At 47.5% G+C, this 27865-nt stretch overlaps 2 protein-coding genes across 2 annotated transcripts in view; one reads left to right on the forward strand and one right to left on the reverse strand.

Annotated features, from left to right (window-relative positions):
* Positions 1-248: 248 nt before the first annotated feature.
* Positions 249-22603, reverse strand: CHMP7 (charged multivesicular body protein 7). The gene is made up of 14 exons (XM_018563690.1): positions 22326-22603; positions 19604-19772; positions 17757-17942; positions 17536-17669; positions 16508-16556; positions 15263-15382; positions 14579-14677; positions 11119-11179; positions 9611-9739; positions 8742-8843; positions 6599-6721; positions 4734-4889; positions 3761-3827; positions 249-396 (listed from the first exon to the last, which is right to left on the reverse strand). Exons 1-14 carry the CDS (start codon positions 22574-22576, stop codon positions 249-251), a joined length of 1794 nt encoding a protein of 597 aa, XP_018419192.1. The 5' UTR covers positions 22577-22603.
* Positions 22604-25083: 2480 nt separating this feature from the next.
* GINS4 (GINS complex subunit 4) overlaps positions 25084-27865 on the forward strand; it is a 9322-nt gene continuing 6540 nt past the window's right edge. Inside the window, 3 exon segments of the mRNA XM_018563692.1 lie at positions 25084-25180; positions 26468-26599; positions 26602-26679. Coding sequence (XP_018419194.1) covers positions 25091-25180; positions 26468-26599; positions 26602-26679 — 300 coding nt within the window. The 5' untranslated portion in view covers positions 25084-25090.

Consider the following 27865-nt stretch of genomic DNA (forward strand, 5'->3'; position numbering starts at 1 on the left):
ACCCTATAGATATTTGTATCTACATCTTTCCCTCTGAACATTTGTTTCTCCACAGAATCTCAAATCGTTAGCTCATGGAACCATCAGGATATTTTCTTTTCCCAGAAGATACAAGAAGCCAAAAATCACACGTAGCCTCAAATCTTAGGATCTTGTTTTTTCGCAAATAATCTAAAACCTTACATTAATACCGACATAAATCAGCGTTGTAAAAAAAACAAAAAACAGACATTTCCGATACCATCAGATCAATCCCTCGACCCTTTTAGAGTGATACGACACCATCCGTTGAAGTCTTTTGAATCAGTAGCAAATTCTGCGTGCCAACGTGCGTGCTCGTCCCCGATGCGTTTCGTCCATAGGACCTTGATAAAGTCACGCACGTTGACATACTTGCTACGGATTCAAAGAATTCAACTGATGGTGTCGTATCAACTTAAAAGGGTCGAGGGATTTTTATACAAAAAAATAAATAAATAAGGATTTCTATACACATATGTCACATCAAATTAAAGCCCATTTTGACCTTTAAAAAACGGTATATAATATGTGGAGGTGCCATGAATGAGGAAGATGGGAATTCTGGGTAAACAAACACAAAGCATAAATGGCTCCAATCCCCGGAACTAAAACATTTCTGAAGCTGTGTCACTAAGGGCTTGTTCACAAGATTTTCTGGTCCAGATCTGGAGCAGATCTTCAGACGCGGTGCTATGCGTGCAGCGCGTTTTTACCGCATTCTGGACGCTTTCCAGTACCTTTTTTTTTTTTTGGGGGGGAGAGGGGCATTCAGTATGCAGATTCTTCCTCTGAGGTCACTTCCGCCCTCTCCTTACAACTACTTCCCTTTGTGTATGTAAAGCTGGTGATCAGACATGTATCACGTGTGCAGGCATGTTGATGGTGCTGGCTACAGCAATCTGCAGAGAACGAGCTCGCAGGAGACGTCGTTATTGGCTACACCCAGTGGCGTCATAAGGGTGTGGCCCACCCCCTCCAAGGGTGTGGCCCGCATCCGGGTGACACCATTGGAGGGGTGACACCAAAAGGACTCACAGTCATTTTGGTGTCACCCCCCTGTGAAAAGTCGGGCGCTCGGTCATGGACCGAACGCCCGACAGTTTCAGGACAGAGGAGGGGACCCGGCAGGATACCTCATCCCACCGGGTGGCTGTCTCCTCCTCTCTCTGCCGGCGTTCATCACCAAGATGGCCGCCGGCAGGTATCAGAATACTGCCGCGCATGCGCGGTGACGTCTTGGCGGGGTGACACTCGGTTACCGCTCCGGGTGTCACCTAGCCTCGGGACGCCCCTGGGTACACCCGATCTTGAGGCTCAGGGACTCCAAGGGTTGGTTCTGGAGTTTATATGAGGATTTGCGAGCTCACCCGGATACATTTTTTTCCTTTACTCGTATGTCCATGGAAAGGTAATTGGCGTGTCCCAAATGTTTGCACTTCATGTCTTTTCTAACACTTTTTTTCTAAGTGGAGCAAGAATACATTTTTTTTTTCTGTTAGCTGTTTTTAATCAGTGAACAGCTTGTTGCTCATATCCAGTGATATTACTGCTACTGGAAGATGCTACTGGACCGGAAGTGGTATGTATTACATCACTTCCGGTGTCGCTCATTACAGTCTCCGGCTCTTGGAACCAGAGGAAGCTGGGGAAGCAGATTTCGGCTTCCTCAGCTTCTTTGGGGTCCCTAAGTGACATTAGGGGTCTGAAAGAACCCTGATGTCTCCATAAAGAGGACCTGTCACACCCTATCTGCTGTTACATAGGGGGCTCGTTAGCCCCCTATGTGATAGCAATAAGGTTAAAGTATTAAAAAAAAGCGTTTTAAGTCCCCCCACGTGCACGCACATACACACGCAAATATGCGTCAGTGCGAAAACAACAAATGTGCTACACGTTACATATCGCCGCAAGCGTCGGAGCGAGAGCAATAATTCTAGGCCCTTTCAATCACTGTTAGCAGGAAACCCGATGAGTGGTAAAAGCTTTTAAAAGTATCCCCTATGGGAAATTTTGGGTAATGAAGTTTGTTGCAGCTTTGCGGATGAACGCAGTTTTAAGACTTGACATGTTTGGTGTTTATTTACCCGGCGTGACCCCGCCTTTCATATTTTACCAAACAAATTGGCCATTATATTCTGTTTCTGAGCACTAAATTTAATTTGTGTTTTTTATCCTAAAAATACTTGTTTGATAAACGTTTGCACAAATACCGCGCGACATAAAAAAATTGCAACTAGCATCTTTTTATTCTACAGGGCTTCTGCTTTCAGAACATATATCATTGTTGGGGGTCTAAAACTGTTTTCTAGCCAAAAATTTATATTTTATTATGTGTGTGCAACTGTAAGAAATTGCTCCGAACAGCAAGTGGTTAATGGTGTAGTTCACACCAGTGCGTTGCATTTTGCAATGCATGTAAACCAGTGGCGTAGCAATTACCATAGCGACCCAGGCAGCCGCTATGGGACCCGGGCACAGGGGGGCCCGGCCAGGGCATCCCTCTGATGCCGTATGGGTCGCTATGGCATATCAGGGTTCTGGCTGTCACTGACACAGCTCAGCAGCGGCGGTGAACAGGAACACCCGCTGCAGAGCTGTGTCAGTGACAGCCAGCAGCTGCTGCAGAAGAGGCCGGCGTTCGCAGTGGAGGAGGCGGGGCCTGGCGACCTAAGAGTCAGAGATGTAAGAGGAGGCAGGGCCCCGGGGATGGAAGAGGAGGCGGGGCCCGGGGACGGAAGAGGAGGCTGGGCCAGGCTACCACAGACGGAGGCGGACAGCGCTGACAGGTAAGAGGTGTGTAGCCCATCTGAGACCCTGCAGAGCCCACTATAGAGAGTCTATGGTGGTCTCTGCAGGGTCACTCTCAGGTGGGCTCTGCATGTGGCATAACTAGCAATCACAGGGCCCCATACAAAATTTTACTTGGCTTCTGAAAAAGGACAACCAGACTGAAGGACAATCAGCAGCATTTATTTTCCATTGTTCAGATGATCAATAAAACAGCAATTATTACAAACGTCTTAAATAAACCAGATACTGCGCGTCTGCAGTCATGTGTATCCAACATGCCTGACACATGCCTGCCCACAAACCCTTAACATGTGTTTATACATACATCATAGCATGACTGACACTAAGGGGGTCTATTTATAAACAATTTGCGGTGTCATTCACCCCGCTGAACGTCCGTTCTGTTCAAATACAGCCAAAAACGAACATTCCTAGTATATTTCATTTATAGGTCGATTTCTAATGTAATACCACATTATGGCCACTAGATGGAGCCAAGAGGCACAGGAACTAAATTCGTCTTTCTCCATCTAGTGGCCATGTTGGGGTATCACATGACATTGCACCTGAAAAGATAATATACTAAGAACATTTGTTTTTGCCTCCGTTTACACAGGAGAAAGGTTCACAGAGATTTGCAGGGTGAATGGCTCTACGGATTGTTTATAAATAGACTCCTATGTTTTCCTTTATAATAAATCCTTATGAAACATCTTTCTATTTGAAAGAGGGAATTATGGGGGTGTAGCAGGGAAGTCAGATCAGACAATGATAATTAAGACTTCAATATAAGACAACTGAACAGTGGTGAGAAATATGGGCTTAGGCCTCGTTACCAACCTCTGAAGAGCAATCTGCAATTGATCGCTTGGCTGAACGGAGGTTAGCAGACATTCAGGAGGTGATACTGCCTTTTTTTTATCCCCAGGGGGATTTTGCATTGCAATACCCTGCCACAAACGCATAGCAATGGCTTGGCACGTGGTCGCAGCATGGTAATGCAATGCTAAATCCACCTTTGGGATAAGAAACAAACATACAGTTATGGCGCGGTCCCATGGACTGTAATGGACTCATTTCCATGTGGCACTTCCTGCCAAAGGCATTGAGCAGCCGCCATGTTGGGCTTTACATGGGAGGTCAGGGACGGTAAGAATGAGGATCAGCTGCCTGTTTTTATCGCCCCTTTGCTGCCCGTGAACGAGGATTTAGTGCAAATGGCCATGCTGAAGAAACGCACAGCGACCAGATTTCATCATCGTCCTTTCAAACCAGTACAAATGAGTATTGTTTATTTCAGTAGCATCACAAGGGGGGTGCGGCCCGCACCCGGGTGACACCATTGGAGGGGTGACTCCAAAATGACTGACAGTCATTTTGGTGTCACCCCCTCTAAAAATTTGGGCACTGGGGTATGGGCCGAAAGCCTGACAAGTGTCAGGAGAGAGGAGGGAACCCGGCCGGATGAGATATGAGTGAACGTCCCCTCCTCTCTCTGCTGGTGTCCATCACTTAGATGGCAGCCAGCAGGCGTCAATTAGATGACCGCGCATCCACGTGGTGATGTCACGCGTATTCGCGATGACATCACGGCGGGGTGTCACCCGGTCTCGGCTCCGGGCGACGCCCGGCCTCGGGATGCCCCTGGTTTATTTGTTGCTGTGAGAAAGTGCCCATTACACATACAGACCTCGCACCCCCGGAAATTAAAGCAGATGTAACCCCCAATCACTAAATTCTCATATAGAACATGTTAATGTGACATCAAAAATCGTTTGCAATCATTCTAAATCTGCATTCTTTATTAAAAACAATGCCTGGTGATCCTGTAATGACAATTTTCAATGGAGGCACTTCCTGTTATGGGGGTGACAACGCTCCTTCCCAGTGTCCAAAATGGGCTCCTGAGTAGCCACCCTGACATCTGCTCTTCAAGTGACAATAAGCAGCGGTGTGGATGCTCATTACACAGACATGTTCTGCTTTTGTCATCATCAGGAAAGCCACCTTAAGAAACGATGTGCAGCCAATGCATTTAGACAGGAAGTGGCTGCTAAGAGGCTGCAGGATATCGAATACTGAGATGCAAAAAATGGATGAAAACGGTTTTCGAAAAGCCAAAAAAGGTTTATGAGACGCAGTGCTTTAGCAACATATCATCCGATTAGAGTTTACATCTACTCTAAGTCATAATCAAAGAGTTCTGAATACTGTGCAGTGGGCAGAGAACATGACAACAGCAGACTGACAGAGCCAGGGCACAAAATGATCCGCCGGGCTACTTTGTATACAGGGACGGTCAACTCCACCGGTAGCGGATTGTGCAAATGTGGTCATCAGGACTCGATGGTGGTCACTGGGGGAAGGAATACAGTGTCCGGGGCGGAGCCTCTGCAACCAAGAAGAATGGAAGAACAATATTCAATAGATAGACATTCTTTTATTACATCTAGAACGATCTTCAGATTGCGTATACCCGTCCTGAAAGAAATGGATTGCTTTCCAGTACGAGGCACTCTGTGCACATTTATCCTCTTTATATGGAATGTTAAATAGTTTTATGCAGATTTTATGATCAGGACTAAAAGATCCATTTTTGTTTTGCTCCTAAATATTGTGTACTTTTACTTTTCGGCCAGCAGGTGGAGCTCCAGGCTGCTTTACACATTTCCCTGTCTATCTGTATATGATTTGTTGTAAAAAATGTCAGCTGTGTACAGAGCTCAGTAGCTGAAGCCAACATATATTTACACAGAGAAGTGAATGAGTAAGAGGGCAACTCTGATCCATTCAGAGGGTTTTGTATACAGAGCATGAGAAACAACCTATAATGTATTAAAGAGGAACTTTACCCTCATCTTCAAAAGGACAACAAACACACCTTTAGAAATGTGTAGTAATGACAATCTACAATAGGATGCTTCCAGATAACTGCCAGACTTTTATTCTTTACATACCTTATTTCTCTTTTCCTCCCCATTCCTCTCACAGCGGCCATGTTTACTAAAGGCAGAATACTAGATCTCCCTTTACTTCCTGGAACTCTGACACATGTGACTGGGTCATGTGACCATGCACATCATTTCAGCGGAGGAAAATGCCTTTCCCTGAGATCTGGTGAGATGACAGCTGAGATTTCCCAGCAATGCTCTGCTGATGTAATCTTCGCAGGGTGCAACGCTTGGGCACAATTACATCACTTGTGCCAAAGAGGACCAGGAAGTGGAAAAACAATAATTGTAAGTCAAAGAAAAATATGTTTAACTAATGAATGTGAGATGATTCTATATCGGCATGCAGAGCTGCACGCGGAGGTGATTTTTTTGGTCAAAGGGGGTAAAGGTCCATGTTAAATGTTTATTTGTAAAACAAATCATGATGTAAATAATAATAATAAAAAATAAAATATTAGTTAACGTTTTAAATGAAAAAATAAATTGGACCAGAACCCATATCATTTCTCCTTAAAATAACCATGTGAGAGATGGATGGAGGGGCTGCAATTTCCAAAAGCTCCCGCTGACAATGTTAGTTGCCTGGCCGTCCTACCGATCCAAATCACTGACTCAGAAGAATTTTGCCGACTTCACTTGGCTGGTTCAGGGTCATGGACTGCAACACATTGACGATGGAGACGGCCAGGCGACCAGAATTTCCCAACAAACGGGAGAAGAATAAGGTTTGCGGAAGGCTCAGCAGTGACATGACCTGCAACAAGCCACGGCTCACATTTCAGCACATTCATCCCAGCCATCTGTGGCCAGCTGTACCAAGAACAGAGACTCACCTCGGGCTTTCTCAGGGGAGAAGGTGACTGGAACCCTGGGAACAGTGCTGGAAGTCCTGGGAGAAGTGTATAGATTAGTAGGAGCTCCGGAAACATCTACTGCCATCCGACTTGTCTCAAAAGCTGAAAACCAACAAAAAAGGTTCATTATAAAGTACAACAACAAACGTTAGGGACTCCAAACAGAGCTTCAGTCCAACTGCGATAAAATCTCCAGTCCAAAAACTGGGATACTGTTACTAGGGATGCACCGATACTGGTTTTTCGCTATTGAGTACCAATATGTTTTCTTATTGGTACTCGCCGATAGCGGTTCCATGTGCCCCGATTATCAGAAAGTCGGGCGTGACCCATCGCCCTGGCTTCCTGATTGCCTGGGGCGCTGGTGTTCTATTGAAAGAACTTCCGACTTCACGTGCCGAGGCAGCCTGGCTTCCTGACCAATCAGGAAGTAGGGCGGCAGGTCATGAGGTGCCTTCCAGCTTCCGGATTAGTTAGGAAGCAAGGCTGCCCAGCAACAAGTGAAGTTGGCTTCCTAGGCAATCAGGAAGCCGGGAGGCGGGTCATAACTCACCGCCCGGCTTCCTGATTGGAAAGGAAGCCGGCTCCATGCTCCCTTGGCACTGCGGATTAGAGGGAGATCTCCTTCTGACCGGAAATTCCAGTATCGGAGCATTTGGGCGAGTACGAGTACTCACCCCAAATACTCGGTATCGGCACTGATAGCGATACTAGTATCGGTATCAGTGCATCCCAAACTGTTACATAAACATATGGTTTAGTGTGGACGGGGGAATCTGTTAGATCTCTTTTGCACAGCCCACGGGATCAAGAAAGAAATCTATTATTGTATGACCAGTTGGAGGCAATTCTCACCTGGAGGCTGAAACAGACGAGAAAGTCTGATAGAAAAATGATAGATTCTGGATGGAGGAGAGGAAGTAGAGAGCAGAGATGGAGGAGAAGAAGCAGACAGCAGAGATGGAGGAGAGGAAGCAGAAAGCAGAGATGGAGGAGAGGAAGCAGAAAGCAGAGATGGAGGAGAGGGGGGTGGGGGGTGTCGTGTCACCATATTATCAGATTTGTTTGCCCAGCTCGACACTGATTGGCTGGGAAGCCGGCTTCCCGGCCAATCAGCATCGAACCGGCTTAATAGCATGGAGCTAGCTTCCCGACTCCATGGTCCCTCGCAGCGCTGCCGGTCAGAAGAAATCTCCCTCTGACCAGAAGTTCCAGTATCGGGAAAGGTATTGGGGCATTTGGGCGAGTGTGAGAACTCGCCCAAATACTGATACTAGTATCGGTATCAGTGCATCCCTAGTTCTGATCAGTTGGACAAATATCTGCTGATTCAGTAGAACCGATTGCAATTCTGATGGGTCAAGTGATCATTTTTAATGCATTGTTTACATTTATGACTAATATTATTCGTCCATTACAAGAGGCTAGGGATGTCCCGATACCGATGCTAGCATCGGAATCGGGCCCGATACAGTGCATTTTGACAAGTACTTGTACTTGTCAAAATGCCCCAAAGCCTAGCGCCGAAGCTTGCGCTAATGTTAGCAGGGCAGAATTGTGAGCACCGAGATGCGATCCTGCCCAGCGCTGACTACTACGTGAGGCTACAGGGATCGGAGTGAAACTGTGAGTGAGGGAAGCCGGGACGGGGCAGGCTGTAAATCTATTGCAATAGTGTACTGGACGTGTGTAATGTATATGTAGTACAAATATACAGCACACACCTCCACTACACTCCAGCAATAGAGTTACAATTCTCCCCTGCTAACATGAATAGGTTAAACCATGATCCATAGTACATAACATGTAGTTGTACTATGGATCATTTAAAGTCACCTGTCCCTTTAAGAAAAAGTATCGGTAATTGGTATCGGCAAGTACATGAGGGGAAGTACTTGTACTTGGGCCTGAAAAAGTGGCATCGGGACATCCCTACAAGAGGCCCAACAATAGTGTGAGTGTTGCATCGTTCAATAATCGATCACAAGTTGTACGGTGCATTGGCCCCGGGTTATCCCATCACATCTGGGATAAAAAAACAGGAACTGCTATTGTTATTGGCTATAGGTAGGAGAACCTATATGTGACAACCTGTACAGGATTACCATGAGAAGAGACTCACCACTGTTTCGATCTGGGGAGACAGCGCCGGGAACCCTGGGAACAGCGCCGGGAACCCTGGGAACATCTGGAAGATTTATTACCATGTCACCCATGTCAAAAGCTGAAATTAACAGAGATGAATTCTATGAGTAAAAAAAGCTGACCAGTTGTATGAATATAGGGGTGAGCTTCTACTGTTCAACTTCCTTTGGCATCATGTATCAAATCTCAAGACCCCTCTAACAGCAGTAGGGACGCACCCACAGTAGGGCTGCAACCAATTACTTACACGATTAAATCAATAATATTGATAATGAGAATAGTTGTCAACTATTCTCATTATCGATTAGTTGGTTGGATCCCCTAGCTGGGAGGAGGGCACAGCAAGCAGTGGGCGGGTGCAATACGCAGCCTGCTATTGGCTATTGTAATTCAAAATGGCCAATAAACAGCAACAGCTGCGCTAGGAGTGTTAAACGTGTTTCAAATTTTTTGGCCAGCTGCTACAATGTCTGGTGATAAACCTGTGTGCTACTATGTTGCAACATGTTGTGGCCAGTAGCCACAACATCTAAAAAAATCAACTGAAACACTACCCAGCAAAGGGTCGGGCAATGGGGAGCACCCTGCATAATGAGGTCAGTGTGGGGACATATTAGACAGGTGATGGTGGGGCGGGGGACCCAAACAGGGTTTGTATGACAAAAGTGAACTTGTACTTTCACCTCCATGGTCTGGGTACAGGTGCACTTTAAAGATACACTTACTAAAGTGCAGGGGGGGTGAATGAGACCTTTGGAATGGGCCCATTTCTTGCTATGTATTTTTTCCATGTTAAGCTCAGCTTGGGGCTAATTAGACAGAATTGTAAAATATATGCAAAGTCACCTCCACTATTGTGCACAGCAGGGAGTCTTTGTGGGGAGGTCAGCGGTCCAGTAGGGACGTCGGGAAGGTCCGTGTCATTTTCCTGGAGAATCTCATTCAACTCTCTCTCCAGTTCATCTGCGTCCACATCTGCAGAGAGAAAATATGTCCAGCATGAGTACTAACAAATACATCGTGCTTCTCTAAAGGTATTTTAAAAGAAATAAAGGAATTGTTCTTGTTACCATCCAGACGCTCTCGATCATATTTAATTTTTGCTAGCTTTATTCATAGCCGTATGTCAAGACAAAAAAACAAACACATTTCCCTGTGTTTTATTCCTTTAAAGACTCTCATCCCCTTAAAAGGAGAACTATGGGGTCAGTGTTTTTCCCCATAGTTCTCCTAAGGGTAATGGGAGAACACAAACAAGCATCCTCCCGTCACCCGAAGCTCAGTATATAGTGAGCTACAGCTCTCGGTATACTGAGACGCCGCAGCCGGACAGATCCCGACATTACTGTCGAGATCCACCCAGCTGCGTGAGTGACAGCTGGCTCTGCCTATCTAGAGGCAGAGCCAGCTGTACCTGCCCCCTCCCCCGTCCGTTTCGCCAGTCAGCGCTGGAGGATCGGAGGGGGGGAATCCCTGCAGGGCGCCGTGAGTGACAGTCACAGCTCTCTGCAGGTAGATGATCGAGAAGTGAGCGAGCGACGGTATGTGTTCCCTCACTTCCCGATCTATTGAGCCGACCTGTGACAGTTTCATTGTCACATGTCGGCTAGAATTATGAGGCTGAGTGATTTTCACTCGCCTCATAGTTCTCCTTTTAAAGGGCTCTTTAACCCTGTTGTGGGGTGACAACATACAGCTTTTTGAGGACTGAGTGGTGTCAGCTTTGCCCAATGTATTTTGCTAAACTACTCAACCACTCTCAGAGCTCTATAACATCAAGACTAATCATTTGGTTATCCAAGATAAAAACTAGGAAGGCTCTTTCAGATAACACAGGGACACAGGAAGCTCTGAATTTCTGACAAGAACAATTTCTCAGACAGAAATAACAAAATGCTTCCAATGTGATATTTAAAAGTTTAAAGTTTTGTGTTTGGGTTTACATACTGTATATTTTAAGACCAGGCAACGCTGAAAACCCACCAAAATCCCATATAATGATGGAAGATGTGGCTCCCCTTATACCCAAAACAAAGCCACAGAGTGCTGAAGTCTCCCTGATTTCCCTTTGGATGGTGGACCAATCATACCCGGCTGCCTGCCATAGTATGATCACATCTATGGAGTGATATGGAAATCTATACGGGTCTGACAGCACAGATCTGACTGGGAGCGCAGACTGAGCTCTGCTGTACAGTTGACTGGAAGTGACGGACACCGAGTCAAATCCAGGTATTTACACGTCTGCATTTACAGATACATTGAAGGAAGTAATAATAAATACAAAGCTGCATTATATGGCGTCTAAAGATCACACTTGAGCTCTCATAGCGCAAACAGTGAACCCTACTTACCAATATCCCCGGGCACAGCTCCAGCCAAGGTCTGGCTAACATCATCCTGAAGGTCGCAGAACTGCAAGAAACAGCAAAGGGCACAATATACGAGGTGCGACAGCTTTTATAGTCCACACAATTTCATTTGCTTATTGTAAAGAAAAAGATAAAGAAAAAAATATTCACATGAAGAAAACTTTGACATTCCAAAAGTGAAAGAGAGAAAGGCTTTGATACTTGTATGTGGTGTGACTGATAAGGTGGTAAGGTCTTTGTTATATGAACATGGTACTTTCAAGGAAGCAACAGGTTCTCTTTAGTCAATATCATGGGTTAGGTCACCTAAATTCAGTGCTTTCCAAAAAAATAATGATGAAAAATATACCAGCAGTGGAGTTTACATCACCGTGAGCAGGAGTGCTCTATATTGGATCATAGAATATAGTTGCTACACATGAAATGCCTTGCAAGTCAGGATTTGAGTCATAAAGCTGAACTCCAGGTATACAGTTTTATGTATACTTATATTGGTCCAGTTTGGCCCAATATAAGTATACATATTTTATACCCGATCAGCCCACAGGGATCCTGTAAAGCACCCTAGTAGCCAGAGCTACAACAATGCTGGCCGCCATCTGCTGGGTCCTGGTACTGGCTGTTCTGAGTGACTTTCCCTCTGCTCTGAAAACACAGGGGGGTCACTCACTTGACATAGCAGCCATTCAGAGAATGCCTTGTATTTTTAGCCATGACTACAAGGGGCTCTCTGATTGGACGAGGGGAGGATCGTGACATCACCGCCCTTAATCAATCAAAGAATGCCTTGTACACATTGACAGGCCCGTCTTTAACGCAGGGCAAAAGGGGGAGTTGCCCTGGGCCCAGTTATTGTTGTGGGGCCCAAAGCAGCTGCCCCTTGAGCCTGCACTGCTCCCTACCTACCTGGAGATGCGGGATGTCAGTGTCCCGTCCCTTCTCCCCCCTCACCTTTGTCTGCTCTGCCTAGCAACTGATGATGCTGATGGGCGGGCTGTCATAATTACGTACCTCGGCCCACCCATCACATCATCAGTTGCTAGGCAGAGCAGACAAAAGTCCTGATCTCCTGATCTGCTGCCTGTCTGCAAGTAACATCAGGGGGGGGAGAGATTTGGGAAACCAGGAGGATGAGGGGGGAGAGCACGGGGATTACAGGCTCAATAACAGACTCTGATCCCCTTGCAGACAGGCAGCAGAGATCAGAAGATCGGGACTTTTTTTTTTTTATCAAAGCATAGGGATCAGAGCCTATCATGCATGCCTAGACCAGCCGGCCTGCCCATCTGCATCATCAGTTGCTAGGCAGACAGGGGGCTGATAAAAAAATATATAAAATAAATACATTGATTTGGGATGTTGGGGTGGCAGGTAGAGGGCGTGGCTTGGTGGGTAGGGGCGGGGGCCCAAGAAAATGTTTGCCCAGGGTCCAATCAATATTAAAGACGGCCCTGCACATTGATAAAAAAAAAAAGATACTAGGCGTTCTCTGAATGGCTGCTGTGCCGAGAGAGCGACCCCCTGTGTTTTCAGAGCAGAGGGGAAGTCACTCAGCACAGCACCATACGGGGCGTAGAAGATGGCGGCCAGCACTGTCTCTCTGGCTCTTACAGAGCTTTGCAGGATACACATGTGCTGATCGGGTATGATATATGAATACTTACATTTGGACAAGCTACTCCCAGGGCCGGATTTCCCACAAGGCCCGGCCTCGGGGCAGCAGGGAGTAGAGGGGCAGCAGGGGTGTGGAATTCCTATCTCCTGATGCCTGGGACATGCAGTTCCGGGCACCGGGCGGGTAGTTTTGTACATTTAGCCCTTCTTCCGGCAAGCAGAGCGAAATGTACAGCGGGGAAGCCGCTGCTTGTTTTGTACAAGTGATCTCAGCGATGTCACCGAGATTACTTGTAGGCAGCCTGCAGGTCTGCCATGGGGGGGGGTTGGCAGGTAGGGGGGGTGCATTGAGGAACCTGGCCTTGGGGCAGCAGAGAGTAAATCCGGCCCTGACTGCACCAAGACAAGCATGCAGAATAATGTAAACCTGGAGTTTAGCTTTTAAATCTTCCTCTTCATTCACCCTCTATAGCCAACCCCGGGACATTTAGAGCTGAGAAAGCTGCTCACAGCCAAAAGAAAGTGTGCAAAGAAGCAGAAACTAATCATCAAAAATAAATCCCATTTGGGATGTTGTACAATTTATATCAAACCCACAAAACGTTCACAGCAGCTGCTCAAATCACTTCTACAAAACCAGCTGACAGTCAGGAGTGAAACTGTTAACAGAAGTCCATATACCCATTACACTCCTGACCGCTCAATCCAAGAATGAGCAGATGGGTGCAGCGGTGGTCGATGGATGGCACCGTCACATGCACATGATATGAATAGAACAGCGGCACTCTAATTAGATATGATGCGTCTTTATTGACGTGAATGAGCCAGGCTTCATGTATTCCGGGCGCGAACTGCAGCAGGACGCACCGGATATGGGGTGACTGGGCCCTCAGGCAAGAAGGGGATCCTGTGTGCCCCCGAAACGTTGCACTTGTGTGATACGTCGCATTCACTTCAAAGAAGATGCATCATATCTGTAATTGGAGTGCCGGTGCTCTATTCATATCATGAAACTGTAAACAGACCCCTGGCTACGATAGTGGTCGGGAGTTTGCATGCATTATGGTGTAATATGTTTCAATGTAAAAATTATACTAGGGTTAAATGTTGTTATAATGATAAAAACGCTATGTTTTAATCCAGCGGTTCTCAACCTGTGTAACCTCAGGACCCACATTTGTCCTTGGTCATTAAGTCGCGACCCAAGTCCCACTGCATTGGACAGCATGGCCTTGCGGTACCGCACGTTCCGGTGCGGGCGATTGAACTGTGGGTGGGAGGTGTGTTTGGAGTACCATTCAAATGAATGGCAATGCAACATACCTCCCACGCCAGAACGCATACTAGGTGTGATTGCATGGTACAGTGCGTTACTCTGGCCCAGGTACCTCTACAGTACACATGAGGGAGCTATAAGCAATGCACACATGGTTGGAGCTCCCTCGTGGCCATAGCCCCATCCCATCCCACCTCAAGCTGACACTCGGCACCGGGCAGCATATTCTGAATGGCTGCTTGGTGTGAGAACTGACAGTGCTCTGCTAGTGGGGAGCCTCTCACCTAGAAAAGTGGAAGGCATGCAGCGACCCACTTAACATGGGGTCGCGACCCACTTTTGCGTCACGACCCACCAGTTGAGAACCAAGGCTTTAATCTATGTGTCCGTAGCGTCTGAGAAACAGTTTTTGGTTTGAGGTTTAGAACTTCCCTGAACATACAAAGTTGGCAAATGGCCACTCCAGACTCCCCTAATGTGCCGGCATTCACCCTCCATCATAAACATCCCTCTATAAGAGACACCCCAGTGAGGAATCATCATCTGCATCACCTCCTGAATCTGATCCACTAAGCATTCCGTCTTCTCCAGACTGACGTCCTTCAGTGTAGTGCGCAGCGCCGTCACCCCCATCTGGTACGCAGAGATCACCTGTCATTGGGAGAAAGGTTTTATTGATAAGAGGGCTTTGTAATCAGAAATAATTACTGCACAGCTTTGAGGTCGACAAAAGCCACCGAACTACAAGATGGGGGTGGGTGGAATCTCATGACTGTGGGGAGAGGATGGGGAGAAGGGGGGGCAATCCGCTGGCTCTGGGGGGACAACAAGGGGAACGTCATGGATCTCGGAAGGGGAGAAAAGGGGAATACCATGGCTCTCAGGATGGGGGGGGGGGGGAACCCCATGGCTCCGGAGGGGAAAGGTGAACCCCATGGCTCCGGAGGGGGAACGGGGAACCCCATGGCTCCGGAAGTGAACCCCATGGCTCCGGAGGGGGAAAGGCAATCCCATTGCTCTGGAGGGGGAAAACCAATCCCTTTGCTCTGGAGGGGGAAAAGGCAATCCCATTGCTCCGGAGGGCGGAAAGGCAATCCCATTTCTCCGGAGGGCGGAAAGGCAATCCCATTTCTCCGGAGGGCGGAAAGGCAATCCCATTGCTCCGGAGGGGGAATCCCATGGCTCCGGGGATGTGGCACAGGAACCTATGACTGTCTGGGGTCACATAATAGTTACCATGCGGTCAGTTTCTGCCATTGATATTCTCTCCAGGATGCTCTGCACAGTGTCCAGCTTATTCTGTACCTCTGACAGCCGTCGTTCTGACAACTTCCTGCGTCTCATACATCGCACAGCCTAGAACATGAACAGGATAAAGACTCAGCGGGGGAGACATAAGCTATATAGCCGATAATGGGGTTGAATTTCCATCATATATTAAGAGGATTCCTTCACATGGTGAAGTTTAAAAGGGAACATATCATGTATTTTCACTTATCACGTTTAGAGTTATTGTTGCAGGGTTACATTAAAATAAGTTTTAAATCTGACACATATTTTACAATCTCACCCTCCCATATTATTATTGCATTAAATATAAAGGATACGTCAGTAGAGGGAGTACTCATTGGATCTTTGTAATTACTTTTGGTTTATTTTGCTCTTCTTTATTTCTTAATTGTCTTTTCTTTCCTTAATTTTATTGAGCAAAATGTGCGTATTCCATATTACATATATAGGGGAAGATCGGCTGTAAAATGAATCTATACTTCATTTTAGATTTCTATAAGTTCTGCCTAAGAGCTGAAATCGCAAGAAACCAGAGACTGCTTTTAAAATCCACTTGTGCGCCCCACTTTGTTACTGAGGACATGCTTTTTCCTCACTTCAAGGCTCCACCTCCATTATAGTTACTGCAGCACAGGGTACAGGCGCGCAGTCATTTTCCCCTCCTTAATGAATGTTTATTATGGACAGTGACTTATACCATTCCACCGCCCTGCACGAGTAACGCCCACAAAACAAGGCATTTTAATTGGGAGGAGCAGAGAAGTAGGAATTGAATAAAGAAATGATTGCAATTCATAGACAATGCAGTTCAAGGTATTTGCATTCTTTTCTGAGCCCCCTTATTACATTTAATTGATCATGAGGGTTCTTCATTGAACACTACGAAAATCTGCTAAAACCCTTGCTGTACACACTGTATAAAATGGGGTGCAGCAGGGGTAGGTGAACTTTGGCTCTCCGGCTGTGCTAAAACTACAAATCCAATCATGCATCTGCCTCTGGGAGTCATGCCTGTGGCTGTCAGAGCTTTGCAATGCTCTATGGGAGTTGTAGTTGCACCCCAGCTGGAGGGCTAGAGTTTGCCTACCCCTGGAGTACAGGATCACATTAAGACAACAAAGTAGCACTGGATGTTAGTAACACTAAGAACCAGGAACACAGGATGCATATGGAAGAAAAGAGGATTCATACCTGCTGCTTATTTCCAGCTCTCTTAAAGCTTATTGCCTCTTCCTTCAGCCTGTGAATGGAGAACAAAAATCCATTACATCATTTGGAAAACAGTTCAACTCCTGAGCAATCAGCGGTGTTCAAAACCTTTTCTAAATCTTAAGCTGGCCATACCGGCTACTGTATTCTGACAGTGCCCATGGCTGCTAGAATACCTGAACAGGGACTACATGTGACTGAGTGCGGTCATTGTTCAACAAACAATTTTCCACCCGGCTCCTTCCACAAAAGCCGATTTGAAAAGTGTGTGTGTGTGTATATCTAAATATATATATTGTAGGGATGCACCGATACCGATACTAGTACTCGCCCAAATGCTTCCAATGCTCATACCAACACCGGAACTTCCAGTATCAGGAAGCCTGGCGGCGAGTCATTACACGCTGCCCAGCTTCCCGATTGTTTGGAAAGCCGGTTCCATGCTCCCACCTTACCAGGGACACTGGGGGGGGGGGCTTCCTGATTGGCCGGGAAGTCGGCTCCATGCTAGCTTGTCACTTGGTGATGAGGGACCATGAAGCCACCTTCCCAGCCAATCAGGAAGCCGGGTGGCGTGTAACTACTTATCGGCCAGCTTCTTGAACAATCAGGAAGCCGTGCGGTGAGTAATTTCCTGCCCCCTGGCTTCCTGATTGGCCAGAAAGCTGGCTCCATGCTTCCTCGCCACCTGGTGACAAGAGAACATGGTGCCGGCCTCTCGGCCAATCAGGAAGCCAGGAGAGGGTAATGATTTGCTGCACGGCTTCCAGGCAAATCAAGATGCTGGGTGCTGAGTCATTACACGCCGTCTGGCTTTCTTAATGGGACTTCCGGTATCAGTATTAGCGAGTACCAAAGAAAAAAAAGAATCGGTACTCGATACTGAAAAAACGGTATCAGTGCATTTCTAGACTTATAAATCAATATCTGAAATGTGATCGGTTGCTATTGTGGGTTATCGCTCCCTCCACCTCTCTATGGTTTAGTTGGCCATAGACCTCAGTACTTACCGATCAGACTCGTCACTCGCCCTCTGCACCCTCTCCGATAGCAGCTTCTGACTTTTATGTAATTCATAAATTCCAAAATCAGATTCTCCAATTGGGGTCACCTGAGTCCTGCCGCCACGGACAAACTTCACAAACTGCAATAGAACATACAAGACCATAAATACGGAGGAGGAGGGGTAACAATCAACTAGAAAATAGTGAATAGGCGTCACTGCTTTCACCTTCTCCCCGTGCCTCTGCAAGACACAGATCTTCTTATCTCGCTGCAGTTGTAATAAAATCAGATTGAAGGCAGATCTGTCCGGAAAGTGATCCTTGCAGAGCGTGTATACTTCATCTTCCAGCAGCAAGGAGGTAGAACTCAATGGAGAGGACTGGAATATCCGCAACAGAAGCTCTGCCCGTTCCTGGGATGAGGAGAAGAGAACAATGTCTACAAAATTCTCCAGCCTGTACCATGTGGTTTTTAACCGCTTGAAGACCAGGTGTTTAGACCCCCTTCCTGTCCCGGCCATTTTTCAGTATTCAGCGCTGCGGTACTTTGACTGACATTTATTCCGTCATGCAGCGCTGTACTGAAATTAATTTTTACCATTTTTTGGGGACAGGTGGAGCTTTTTTATGGTGGTATTTAATCACCACTGGGGGGGATTTATTTTTTACTATATTTTGTTTTTTTTTACATTAGGTTATAAAACAACTAATATTACCCACTTTTTTGGTAAAATATAAAAGGCGGGGTCACGTCGGGTAAATAGACACCAAACATGTCATGCTTAAAAATTGCGCGCATTCGCGAAATCACAAAAAACTAGCATACCCAAAATTGGCCATAGGCGACGCTTTAAAAGCTTTTACCGCCTCATCAGTTTAGTGTTATCAGTGATAAATGGCCCTAGAACTATTGCTCTCATTCCGATGTTCGCGGCGATATGTAACATGTGCGGCGTAATAGGCGCAATCGTCTCTTTCGCAGGTATGCGCACCTGACGCATGTTTACGTGCGTGTATGTAGGGGTGGGGACTTTTAAAAAAAAATTTTTTTTTTTACATTCTTTTTTATGTGTAACTTTAAAAAATTTTGGGGGGAAACTTTACATTTCTTTCCTATTTTTATTTTTTTTCCACTTAACTTTATTGCTATCACAGAGGGGGCTGAGAAACCCCTCTATGTGATAGCAAAATATGTGACAGGTCCTCTTTATGGAGACATCAGGGGTCTCCAAGACCCCTAATGTCACCTAGGACCCCACTGAAGAAGCTGATGAAGCAGAGATCTGCTTCATCAGCTTCTCTCCAGCATCTGAAGCTGGAGAGTGACAGAAGAATGCGTGTCGCGGCAGACAGCTGTTTTCTCCCCACAGCGATTGTTCATATAGGTTTTTAGCCTTCCACACCACTGGGCTCTACCTGGCTATACCTTCCTAGGGGCTCCACCTGACTACCTCCAGTGTTCACAAAGGACTTCTCAAATGTGAGTTTTTTACAACTGCTTACAAACAGTAGTAGCGCTCTCAATACATATATTGTCTCCATTTTGCTACCAGAGGGTTCCTCTCCCTGTTTTTTAAAGAGCTTGCACACTGTTATCCTTTGTTCATTTCACCCCCTCCAGCTAGTTTGTATCCCTTGCTAGTGCGCTTGTCCTTTTTTTCTGATATGAATGGGGCTCCGTGTGTGGAAGGGCATACTCTGATGTAAAAGAAAGGGGTCTCCTAATGTAAATGGGCATGATGTGAAGCAGAGAACCCCACTTTTTTCGATTTTGGGTGGGGTCCCCCCTTAAAATCCATTTCATTGTAGACTGAAGTGCCTCGAGATTTTGCATACATTTATAGGGTGCTGTGACTGAAAAAGGGTTGAGAAAGGCTGCTCTAAAAACACGAGGAAGGATACGTAGACATCCTCTGTGGGACAATGCATCTTTGACAATCAAAATGACTGAGAGCGACTGGACAAAGGTAAAATAAAAAAGCCATGGACTTTACGACAACCAAGTAGAAGACAACAACTGATAGCTGGACACGGCATGTAATATCACACAATAGAAGTCAGTATCACCATGCACCTTCAAGGCATCGGGAATCACAAATGGCTCATCTGGATTCATCTTCCCACCTAGGATGGTGCCCAAGGTCCACTGTAGAGGTTTGATGACCACTTGCCTCATGCCCCATGAGATCCAACCGCTGGAGACTCCAGACACAAAATCTGATTCTTGGTGCAGGCAACCGCGTCTACCAAAAACAGAGCAGGTGGGGGGGAAAAAAAACATTAATAAGGAAGCCGCACTACACATTTCCTGGTCTTGTCCCCACGGGTGTGGAGCACTTTGTCTCATCTTTCAAGTTAGTCTCATTGCTGAGATAACATGGCTGACAGTGTGTGCCCCCCCAGTGGCTTCTAGCCTTGCAGCACTGGGGTCCTCAGTTTGAAGAAACCTCAAGAAATACTTTGTAAAGTTTAAGTAAAACCAATTTCTGTTTTAGTTTAGAATAAAGTAGGGAAGGAAATAAACCCCACGTGGTATGTGTCCCATTGGGGGGGGGGGGTTTACCCTTCACTTCCTGTCCCATAGACATAATAGTAAGGGGGAACAAATCTTTCCAAGTGAGGGACATCTTCTCCACAACAAGTGTCCCGGTTGGAAGATTTCCCTCTATTCCTGTTCTGGCGGCAGCTCAAAATTTTGGATCCTGGTCACCAAGACAACTAGAGAGGATGAATCTCCTCTCCGTGCACATGCACACAAAGCAAAAGAAAATCCTGACAGGGCTGCTGACCCGTCCCTACTCTATCCAAAGGTGAGCTTTAGATGCACTCTACTAATAGGTCTCAATGTAAACCAGGGGTCTCAAACTCAATTCACTCGGGGGGCCACTGGACAAATCGATCATGCGTCCAGGGATAGTGATTGTTTTCTAACAGCATACCATTACATGCGGTGTGCCGGCGTTTACATGCAGCCGCTGTCACCTCATCAATAACGTGAATGGGTGACAGTTGCCGCTTGTAAACACCAGATTAGAGATTTCTACTGCAGGAAAACGCAAGTTCCTTATGCAGGAATCCCTAATCACACCTAAACTTGCAGGTGTGAATGGTGTGTAATCTAATGCGCGCGTACGTACACACACACATATAGAAAAATCCCCGAACACACAAACTGAAACTCACACACTAATGTAGACCGTGTAACTGTTCCCACAAGTCAGGTGCGGCGTGCCTGACTTGCCAGTCGCTGCAGGCTGAGTGGTACCGGTCCACGGGCTAGAATTGACCCGTGGGCCGGTACGTTGAGAACCCTAATGTAGGTTTCAGCTTATACATATACTACAGGCTGCAGAAGAACGCGTCCATGATTTATGCCCATCAATTGCTCCTTTCTCTCCTGTCTAATGCAAAGGAATACAATTAGGGTCCTATGCTGGCCATAGGCACCAGGGTGGGCGTCACACGGTGTGGCTGCCACACACGCATTATGGCGTCCATGGTGTGACGTCATCACACATGCGCAGTGATGTAATTTACTACTGGTGGCCATCTTGGTGAAGGATGCCAGCAAAAATAGGTGTGAATGTTGACCTGGTGAGATCAGGTATGCTGCAGAGTCCCGTCCCCTGCCCTCAGGGCCACCCTCTCAGTCTGACCCAATTGGTTCAGGAGAGACGCATTCCTGGCCTGCAGCTATATGTCACTAAGCCCCCCGCCAATGCATCTGCCACCACTGATTAGGCCGCAGAAAGGGGTGGCGGTCACAGTTTTGAGCAGGCTTTCGGGTGAACTCAGGTGAACTGGGTTCGCACAAAGTCCAGCCTCATCTCTACTAGTGATTTATGTTTGAGAACTGTATTGGTCCAACAGCAGCTGTATCAGGTGGAGTCACTTGAACCGGACTCAGAAGGTGGTGTTTTTTCCTCCCTAGATCAAAATGATCACTTAAGAGAACTATGAGGCGAGTGCTTTTCCTCATAGTTCTAGCCGGCCTGTGACAATGAGACTGTCACAGGTCAGCTCAGTAGATCGGGAGGTGAGCGAACACATACCGGCGTTCGCTCACCTCTCGATCTTGTCACGGCTCTCCCGTGACAGGGGAGGGACTGGATTCCCCCCTCCCCGCTCCGATCCTCCAGCGCTGACTGGCTGGAACGGACCGGGGAGGGGGCGGGTACAGCTGGCTCTGCCTCTAGATAGGCAGAGCCAGCTGTCAGTCACGCAGCTGGGCGGATCCAGACATAATTGTCGGGATCCGTTTCAGCTGCGGCGTCTCAGTATACTGCAAGCTGCAGCTCGCGGTATACTGAGCTTAGAGTGATGGGAGGATGCTAGTTTGTGTCCTCCCGTTACCCTAAGGAGAACTATGGGGAAAAGCACTGACCTCAGAGTTCTCCTTTAACCCTTGCAATGCAGGGGTAGCCCCACTGTATAGCTGGCCATACACCTTACAACCTTTTTTTGTGCGATGGTTGTAAGGTCATTAAAATTTCTTACGACCTGCCCATCTTGGACAGGCAGACTGCACTTAGCGGGCAGTGCGCGCTTGCGCACACCAGCCCATGCGGCTTTCGTCTTCCGAGCACGCTACCAATCGTACGATTTACACCTGCCGATTAACGTACGATCGCGGGATCACCCGGAATTATCGCACGATAATCGGCAGGCGTATGGGCACCTTTAGGGTTCTTCTTCAATTCTGCTTTTATCAGGTCCTCCCCTACATATATCTTAAAGATCAGAAGAAAACTCCTGGAATCTTTAGCCCCATGTACAAAATATTACACAATCTCCACCTGAGCATCTCTTGGATCACCACCGCCAAACCCAACGGCGTGCTGCCCTTGCGGATGAAGTGTGACTGCAGCTGGTGCAGCGTGACACTGACAGATCCTTGAGACTTGGCGTGCTGCAAAATCAGGGGGATCCAGAATGTCATTTTACTGTCCCAGTCCGCGCTGTCCACATCTCGCGTCGCTCTGAAGGCAGAGAATAAAAATGACATCCGCTCGTCATCATCCCAGTCGGAAGGGTAGGACGGCGCCATAATCACTGCGGATCAAGGGGCGGACCTAAGAGGAGGGAAAAAAAAAAAAGCCTTAATAACTCAGGTCAGACATCTGCCTCTGGACCCCATGCACAGACACAATGGCAAAGTGCAGGTAATGAAGACCACCGTTCACAAAGAGGATTTCACACAACATTAAAAACGTTCAGGAATTGGCTACATCTTTGCGGCCGACATTTGCCCTGAATGGAATGAATTTTATGCCATTTCACGGGCGTGCGCAGTTTTCACGCTTGACATGTTTGGTATCTATTTACTCAATGTGACCCCGTCTTTCATATTTTACCCCCAAAAAAATAGGCTGTTTTGCTGTGAGCACTCTGATCAGTACAATTATTCTCTTCAGTATTTTTGGCGTTTGATTTTTTTGGGGGCTTTTTACTTAAAATTTTAGATTGTATTAAATTACGGTTCATTAATATAAATTTGATGTCAAAGTAAAGCCCTAGTTGTCCTCTTAAAGAGGAAATATACCACTCCCTCCACTGGGTTCCACTCGCCCAACGCCCAAAGGATAAAATTCAAAATATTAACCACTTCCAGGCCGCAATACGACTATAGACGGCAGCCCGCAGAAGTGGTTAAAACAACACGGCTGCTGTTGGCCTTCCCCCCATACTTAATTTTCACAGAACAGTCCTTCCCCCTCCGCCGCTATGGGCGTACTACCTGTACCTCATACTGCCGTCCAGCAAAGCCCAGCGCTATGGATTTTTAATTTCGCTCGCAATTTGCGAGCACTCGTTGGTTAGTGCAGTCAGGTGATCGTGCTGACTAGGGCTGCAACAACTAATCGACATAATCGATTATAATCGATTATTGAAAAAGTTGTCAACTTTTTCAATAATCGAGCTGCCCCTCTATCAGTCACGTGTGTATCTGGTCTATGGCGTATCGCGCTGTGATAGAATATATCGATGACAACAGATAATATGAAATATTCAGGATACTTTCAGGTTGGTTTCGGGAAGCCCAATTCGGGACCACGCCGGCTATTACCAAACTGTAAAAATTAACAAAAACAACGTAAACAAAACATGTGAACAAATCATTGGACTCCATGGAGAAATTGGCCTTTTCCCACCACCACCACCACTCTTCTGTGTTTCCAGGGCAACAGCTGATCACGACTGACAAACAGGAACAACAACAATGAGCTGACAGCTGTGTACAGAACAATGGGGGACAGAGCAGAAACAAAACTGAAAGTGACATGAGCTCTATAGAGAAGGTCAGAGAAGGACAGACATGACACACAATATAGAGGATGTCCATGACAACACAGGACAGACACAGCACACTCACCCCCAGACACAGCTCTTCTCATGCAGGACTGCTCCCACCAGCCAGAACACTTTGTTTTGATCCCTCCCGGCTACCGTACCCACAGACAGCCTACAACCCACGTGACACTTGATATTCAGGATGCTGGCGCCATCTGCCGGACGATGTTGGTACTGTCGCCGTAGCGCATGAAGTCCTAAGACATTGTCAAAATGCGCCGCCGTGTTGCGTCCGCACGGGCCACGGATGCGTTTGAGGTCAACAGCCGAGCGTGCTGATAAGAGAGGGCTTTGCACTGTAGCGGCCCTCTATGCCTGGTCATTTACATAAGTGGGCGGGGAATGCCTCCTCGATGTGACGTCACCGGCCCGTAGCGTCTGGGCCTATTCATGAGGGGGCGGGATTGAGCAGGGAATTCCTCCTCGACTATATTCATGAGGGCGCAGTTTTGACGAGAATCCCTCCTCGGCGTGACGTCACTAGCGGTCGCCTATGTCGGCTTATTCATGAAGTGGGCGGAGTTCTGCAGGGAGTGCCTCTTGAGCGTGAGGATCTTGCCTAAGAAAGGGGGTGGGGTTCCCAGGCAATCCCTCCTCGGAATGGCGTCACGAACAAAAGGGGCGGAGTTCCGTAGGGAATCCCGCCTCTGCCTGACGTCACTATGTAAGCTGGCGGGAAAAAGAAAAAGTCCGGAGGGAACTCGGAGCAGCCGGAAAGTCTTTAGGTATGTGGTGTAGCCTAGAGGGTCGTGTATCACATGGGCAGGCCATAGAAGCCTTGTACCTTGTGTTGGGACAAAGCCCTGTGTTCTGTCAGAGCAGGGTGAGGTGACAGGTGCGCTTTAATGGCGGCCGTGCAGCTTTACCTTTTCTAAGTTTGGCAAACAGGCAGCACTTCCGAGTACGGGGGCTCATGTGACCTGCTCCACTTCCTCTCACATGACCTTGCTCAGCAAAGGGTCGCCTAGGCAACCAACGCTGTCCCATGGTGGATGGGAAAGACCTCTGACAGTGTCATGTCCTGACTGAGCTTACGCTGGGGTCTTCTCTCTTCTGGTGGAGGGAGGGTACATATGAGGGGGGTGGGGCTGCCATTAAACCCCAAAATTGAGGTTCAGTATTGTGTAATGACCATGATGATTGATTTGCATATTTTGTCATTTTACAGCCATTTCAGCGGTCTGCGTCCCCTCCGGGGTCCTGGCTCTCCATGATGGAGGACGATGTGTCTGATCAGGCCTCTGACGCAGGAAGTGAGGAGGTCCTGACACCCGTGGAGCTCATTAACAAGCTGGAGGAGGTGAGACGGCCGTTGTGGTCATTGAATAGAACACAGGGGGATGCTAAGTTCTCCTTCAGGTCCTCCTCTGCTGGGTGGGTGCACTAGCCAGCCTGCTATTGGCTACTGCAATTTGAAATGGCCAATAGCAGCCAAGCTATTCATTCCCCAGCTTTCTGTTGATGTGTGTTTTTTTTTTTTTGTTTGTTTGTTTTTTATTCTGACGGCAGCCGCCGTCGGTATACAAAAAAACAGCAGATAGCACGGGAAGCATTAGATCCTCTATCAGCCATCCAGTGGCGGAACTACTGATAGATCCTCTATCAGCCATCCAGTGCAGGCGGTGCGGGCGCCCGGGGCCTCAGGCTCTGGGGGGGCCCAAGCAAGATGCCGGCCGCCGGATCAGTATCCAGCGCCCGGCGGGCCCACGGGATCCGCTTCAGCTGCGGCGTCTCAGTATACAGCGAGTTGTAGCTCGCGCTATACTGAGCTTAGGGTGACGGGAGGACGCTAGTTTGTGTCCTCCCGTTACCCTAAGGAGAACTATGGGGAAAAGTGTTAACCCCATAGTTCTCCTTTTAAGAGACATAAGTTGAGGTAAGTGCTGACATTAACATTGGGAGGAGGGATAAAAAAAAATTGACTTTAATGTCACTTTAACCACTTCTATCATTTCACGGATGTGCCTCTCCCCCGTTGTCTACCAATGCTCTCTAAATATAGGCTTTCTTCCCTAGTTCCTCCCCTCCCCGCTCATCAATGAATAAAACCTTTACATTTTAGTCCCAGTGATGTCATCGCTGGGGCTCTGTGCTTCTCTATGCAGTGCAGGCAGATCATGGCTGGTGGGAGGGGCTGGAAGGGCTCTGTATATAGCTTCCCAAAAACATCACAGCACCCTGTTTGCAGCATGCTGAGTCAGTGGAAGAGCCAAAGATCGCCACACGTGGTCTGTGTCCACGCTTTTTTTTTTCCTGGTACATATGCTAGGAGTTGATCCCACGGCCTGTGCCCAGTACATTGAGCATTACAATTATTTATATAGCGCCAACATATTCTGCAGAGCTGTACAGTTGTTTAGACAAGTAAGAAACCCTGACCAGCACCGCTGACATACAGGAACAGTAGGTGAGGAGGACCCGGCCAAAACCACATTACATTGCTCGCGTGACCTGCGCCCAGTACATTGCTCACGTGACCTGCGCCCAGCTCACCCTCCATGTGACCTGCGCCCAGCTCACCCTCCACGTGACCTGCGCCCAGTACATTGCTCCAGTACATTGATCATGTGACCTGCTCTCTCCCCAGGCTTGGCTCAATGAGAAGTTTGCTCCTGAACTCCTGGAGAGTAAATCTGAGATTGTGGAGTGTGTGATGGAGCAGCTGAACCACATGGTAATGTATCTGAGTAATTTCTCGATCTCGACGGGTGATCTGAAATCTCAGCGCTTTTAAATCACATGGAGATAGAAAGGATCCGCTTCATGCTCAGCAGTTACCTGCGCAGCCGCTTGCTCAAAGTACTGACATCTCTTACAATGTGTTCTCCTGATCATCTTCCACCCGGCGTATCCATGTGTCCAAATGCCATTCACACGGCACCACCGCCACTAGATGGATCAGCACCGGAAATCCCCCATACTCCTCAGCGCCATCTAGTGGTGGTAGTGATGTGTGAACGACATTCGGACAGCTGTATGCTCGGTGGAAGGTTTATATATATCAGCCTCACCCAGAACTAATAATAATCCAATTTTGGATGGACCTGCGCTCATTGTGCCACCCACTTGGATTCTTTTTTTTTTCCTTCCGGGACTCCACCAATAAGATCCTTGTGCTGGAATTCCCAGTTCAGCCCACCTGCTGCCACCAGTAAGATGTTCTTGCTGCTTTTGACTTTGCAGTGTGTGGTGCTCTGCATTGATATTCCAGCACTGGAGTCTCTGATGGTGTAACCTGTTATGTATACATGTGGCAGCGCAGGGGGTGGGGTTTGTGCTGCGCCGCCACATTCTATACATGCATAGGGCCGGCATTGCTGTTTTGCGCTCAGTTGTGCACCCCCCTTGCACTGTGACCGAGCTGTCACTGACCGCTTCCAGTCACAGCTGGGCTTCTGATCATGTGACCAATCAAGTAGAGCTTTCCGGGGGGTGGGGCTTATTGTCATATGCAAAACTGCACATGTTTATTGTGCGCTACCATTGAAGCTGATTGGCCGTTCAGCCAACAGTTTTCTACCCGGCTCCGGTGACAAAAGTCAATTGATTAGTCAACCTTTGTTGAGCCGGGTGGTTCCGGCGGGGTCACAACAGCTAGAATTTCTTCAAGGTCCGAAAGTGTATGGCCAGCATACCCCCCCCACCCCCTCCACTGATGCATGCTTACCTCAATCGAGCAGCCACTGGTGTGCAGCAAATCTTACGGTACTGAAAAACTGGCTGATCGCACACCAGCTATGTCCAAACACACTCTTCATCTTTTCATAAAAGCATAACACGAGATGGATAGAGACCACTGATGCGTTTCATGTGAAGTGTGTGAAATGCGTCAGTGGTCTCAATTCATCCTTTGAAAGAGTCCGGACATAGCTGGCGTGTGCTCCTCCCGTTTTACTGCATAATGCCTGTCGGCAAACAAGCTGGACAAGTACCTGGCTATAGCAGGCAAGCTTGGACTAACCTAGAGTGACGCACTGCTTTCTTA

The sequence above is a fragment of the Nanorana parkeri genome, unplaced genomic scaffold (genome assembly GCF_000935625.1).
Source record: "Nanorana parkeri isolate BGI_ZX_2015 unplaced genomic scaffold, ASM93562v1 scaffold686, whole genome shotgun sequence".
NCBI classification, from domain to species: Eukaryota; Metazoa; Chordata; class Amphibia; order Anura; family Dicroglossidae; genus Nanorana; species Nanorana parkeri.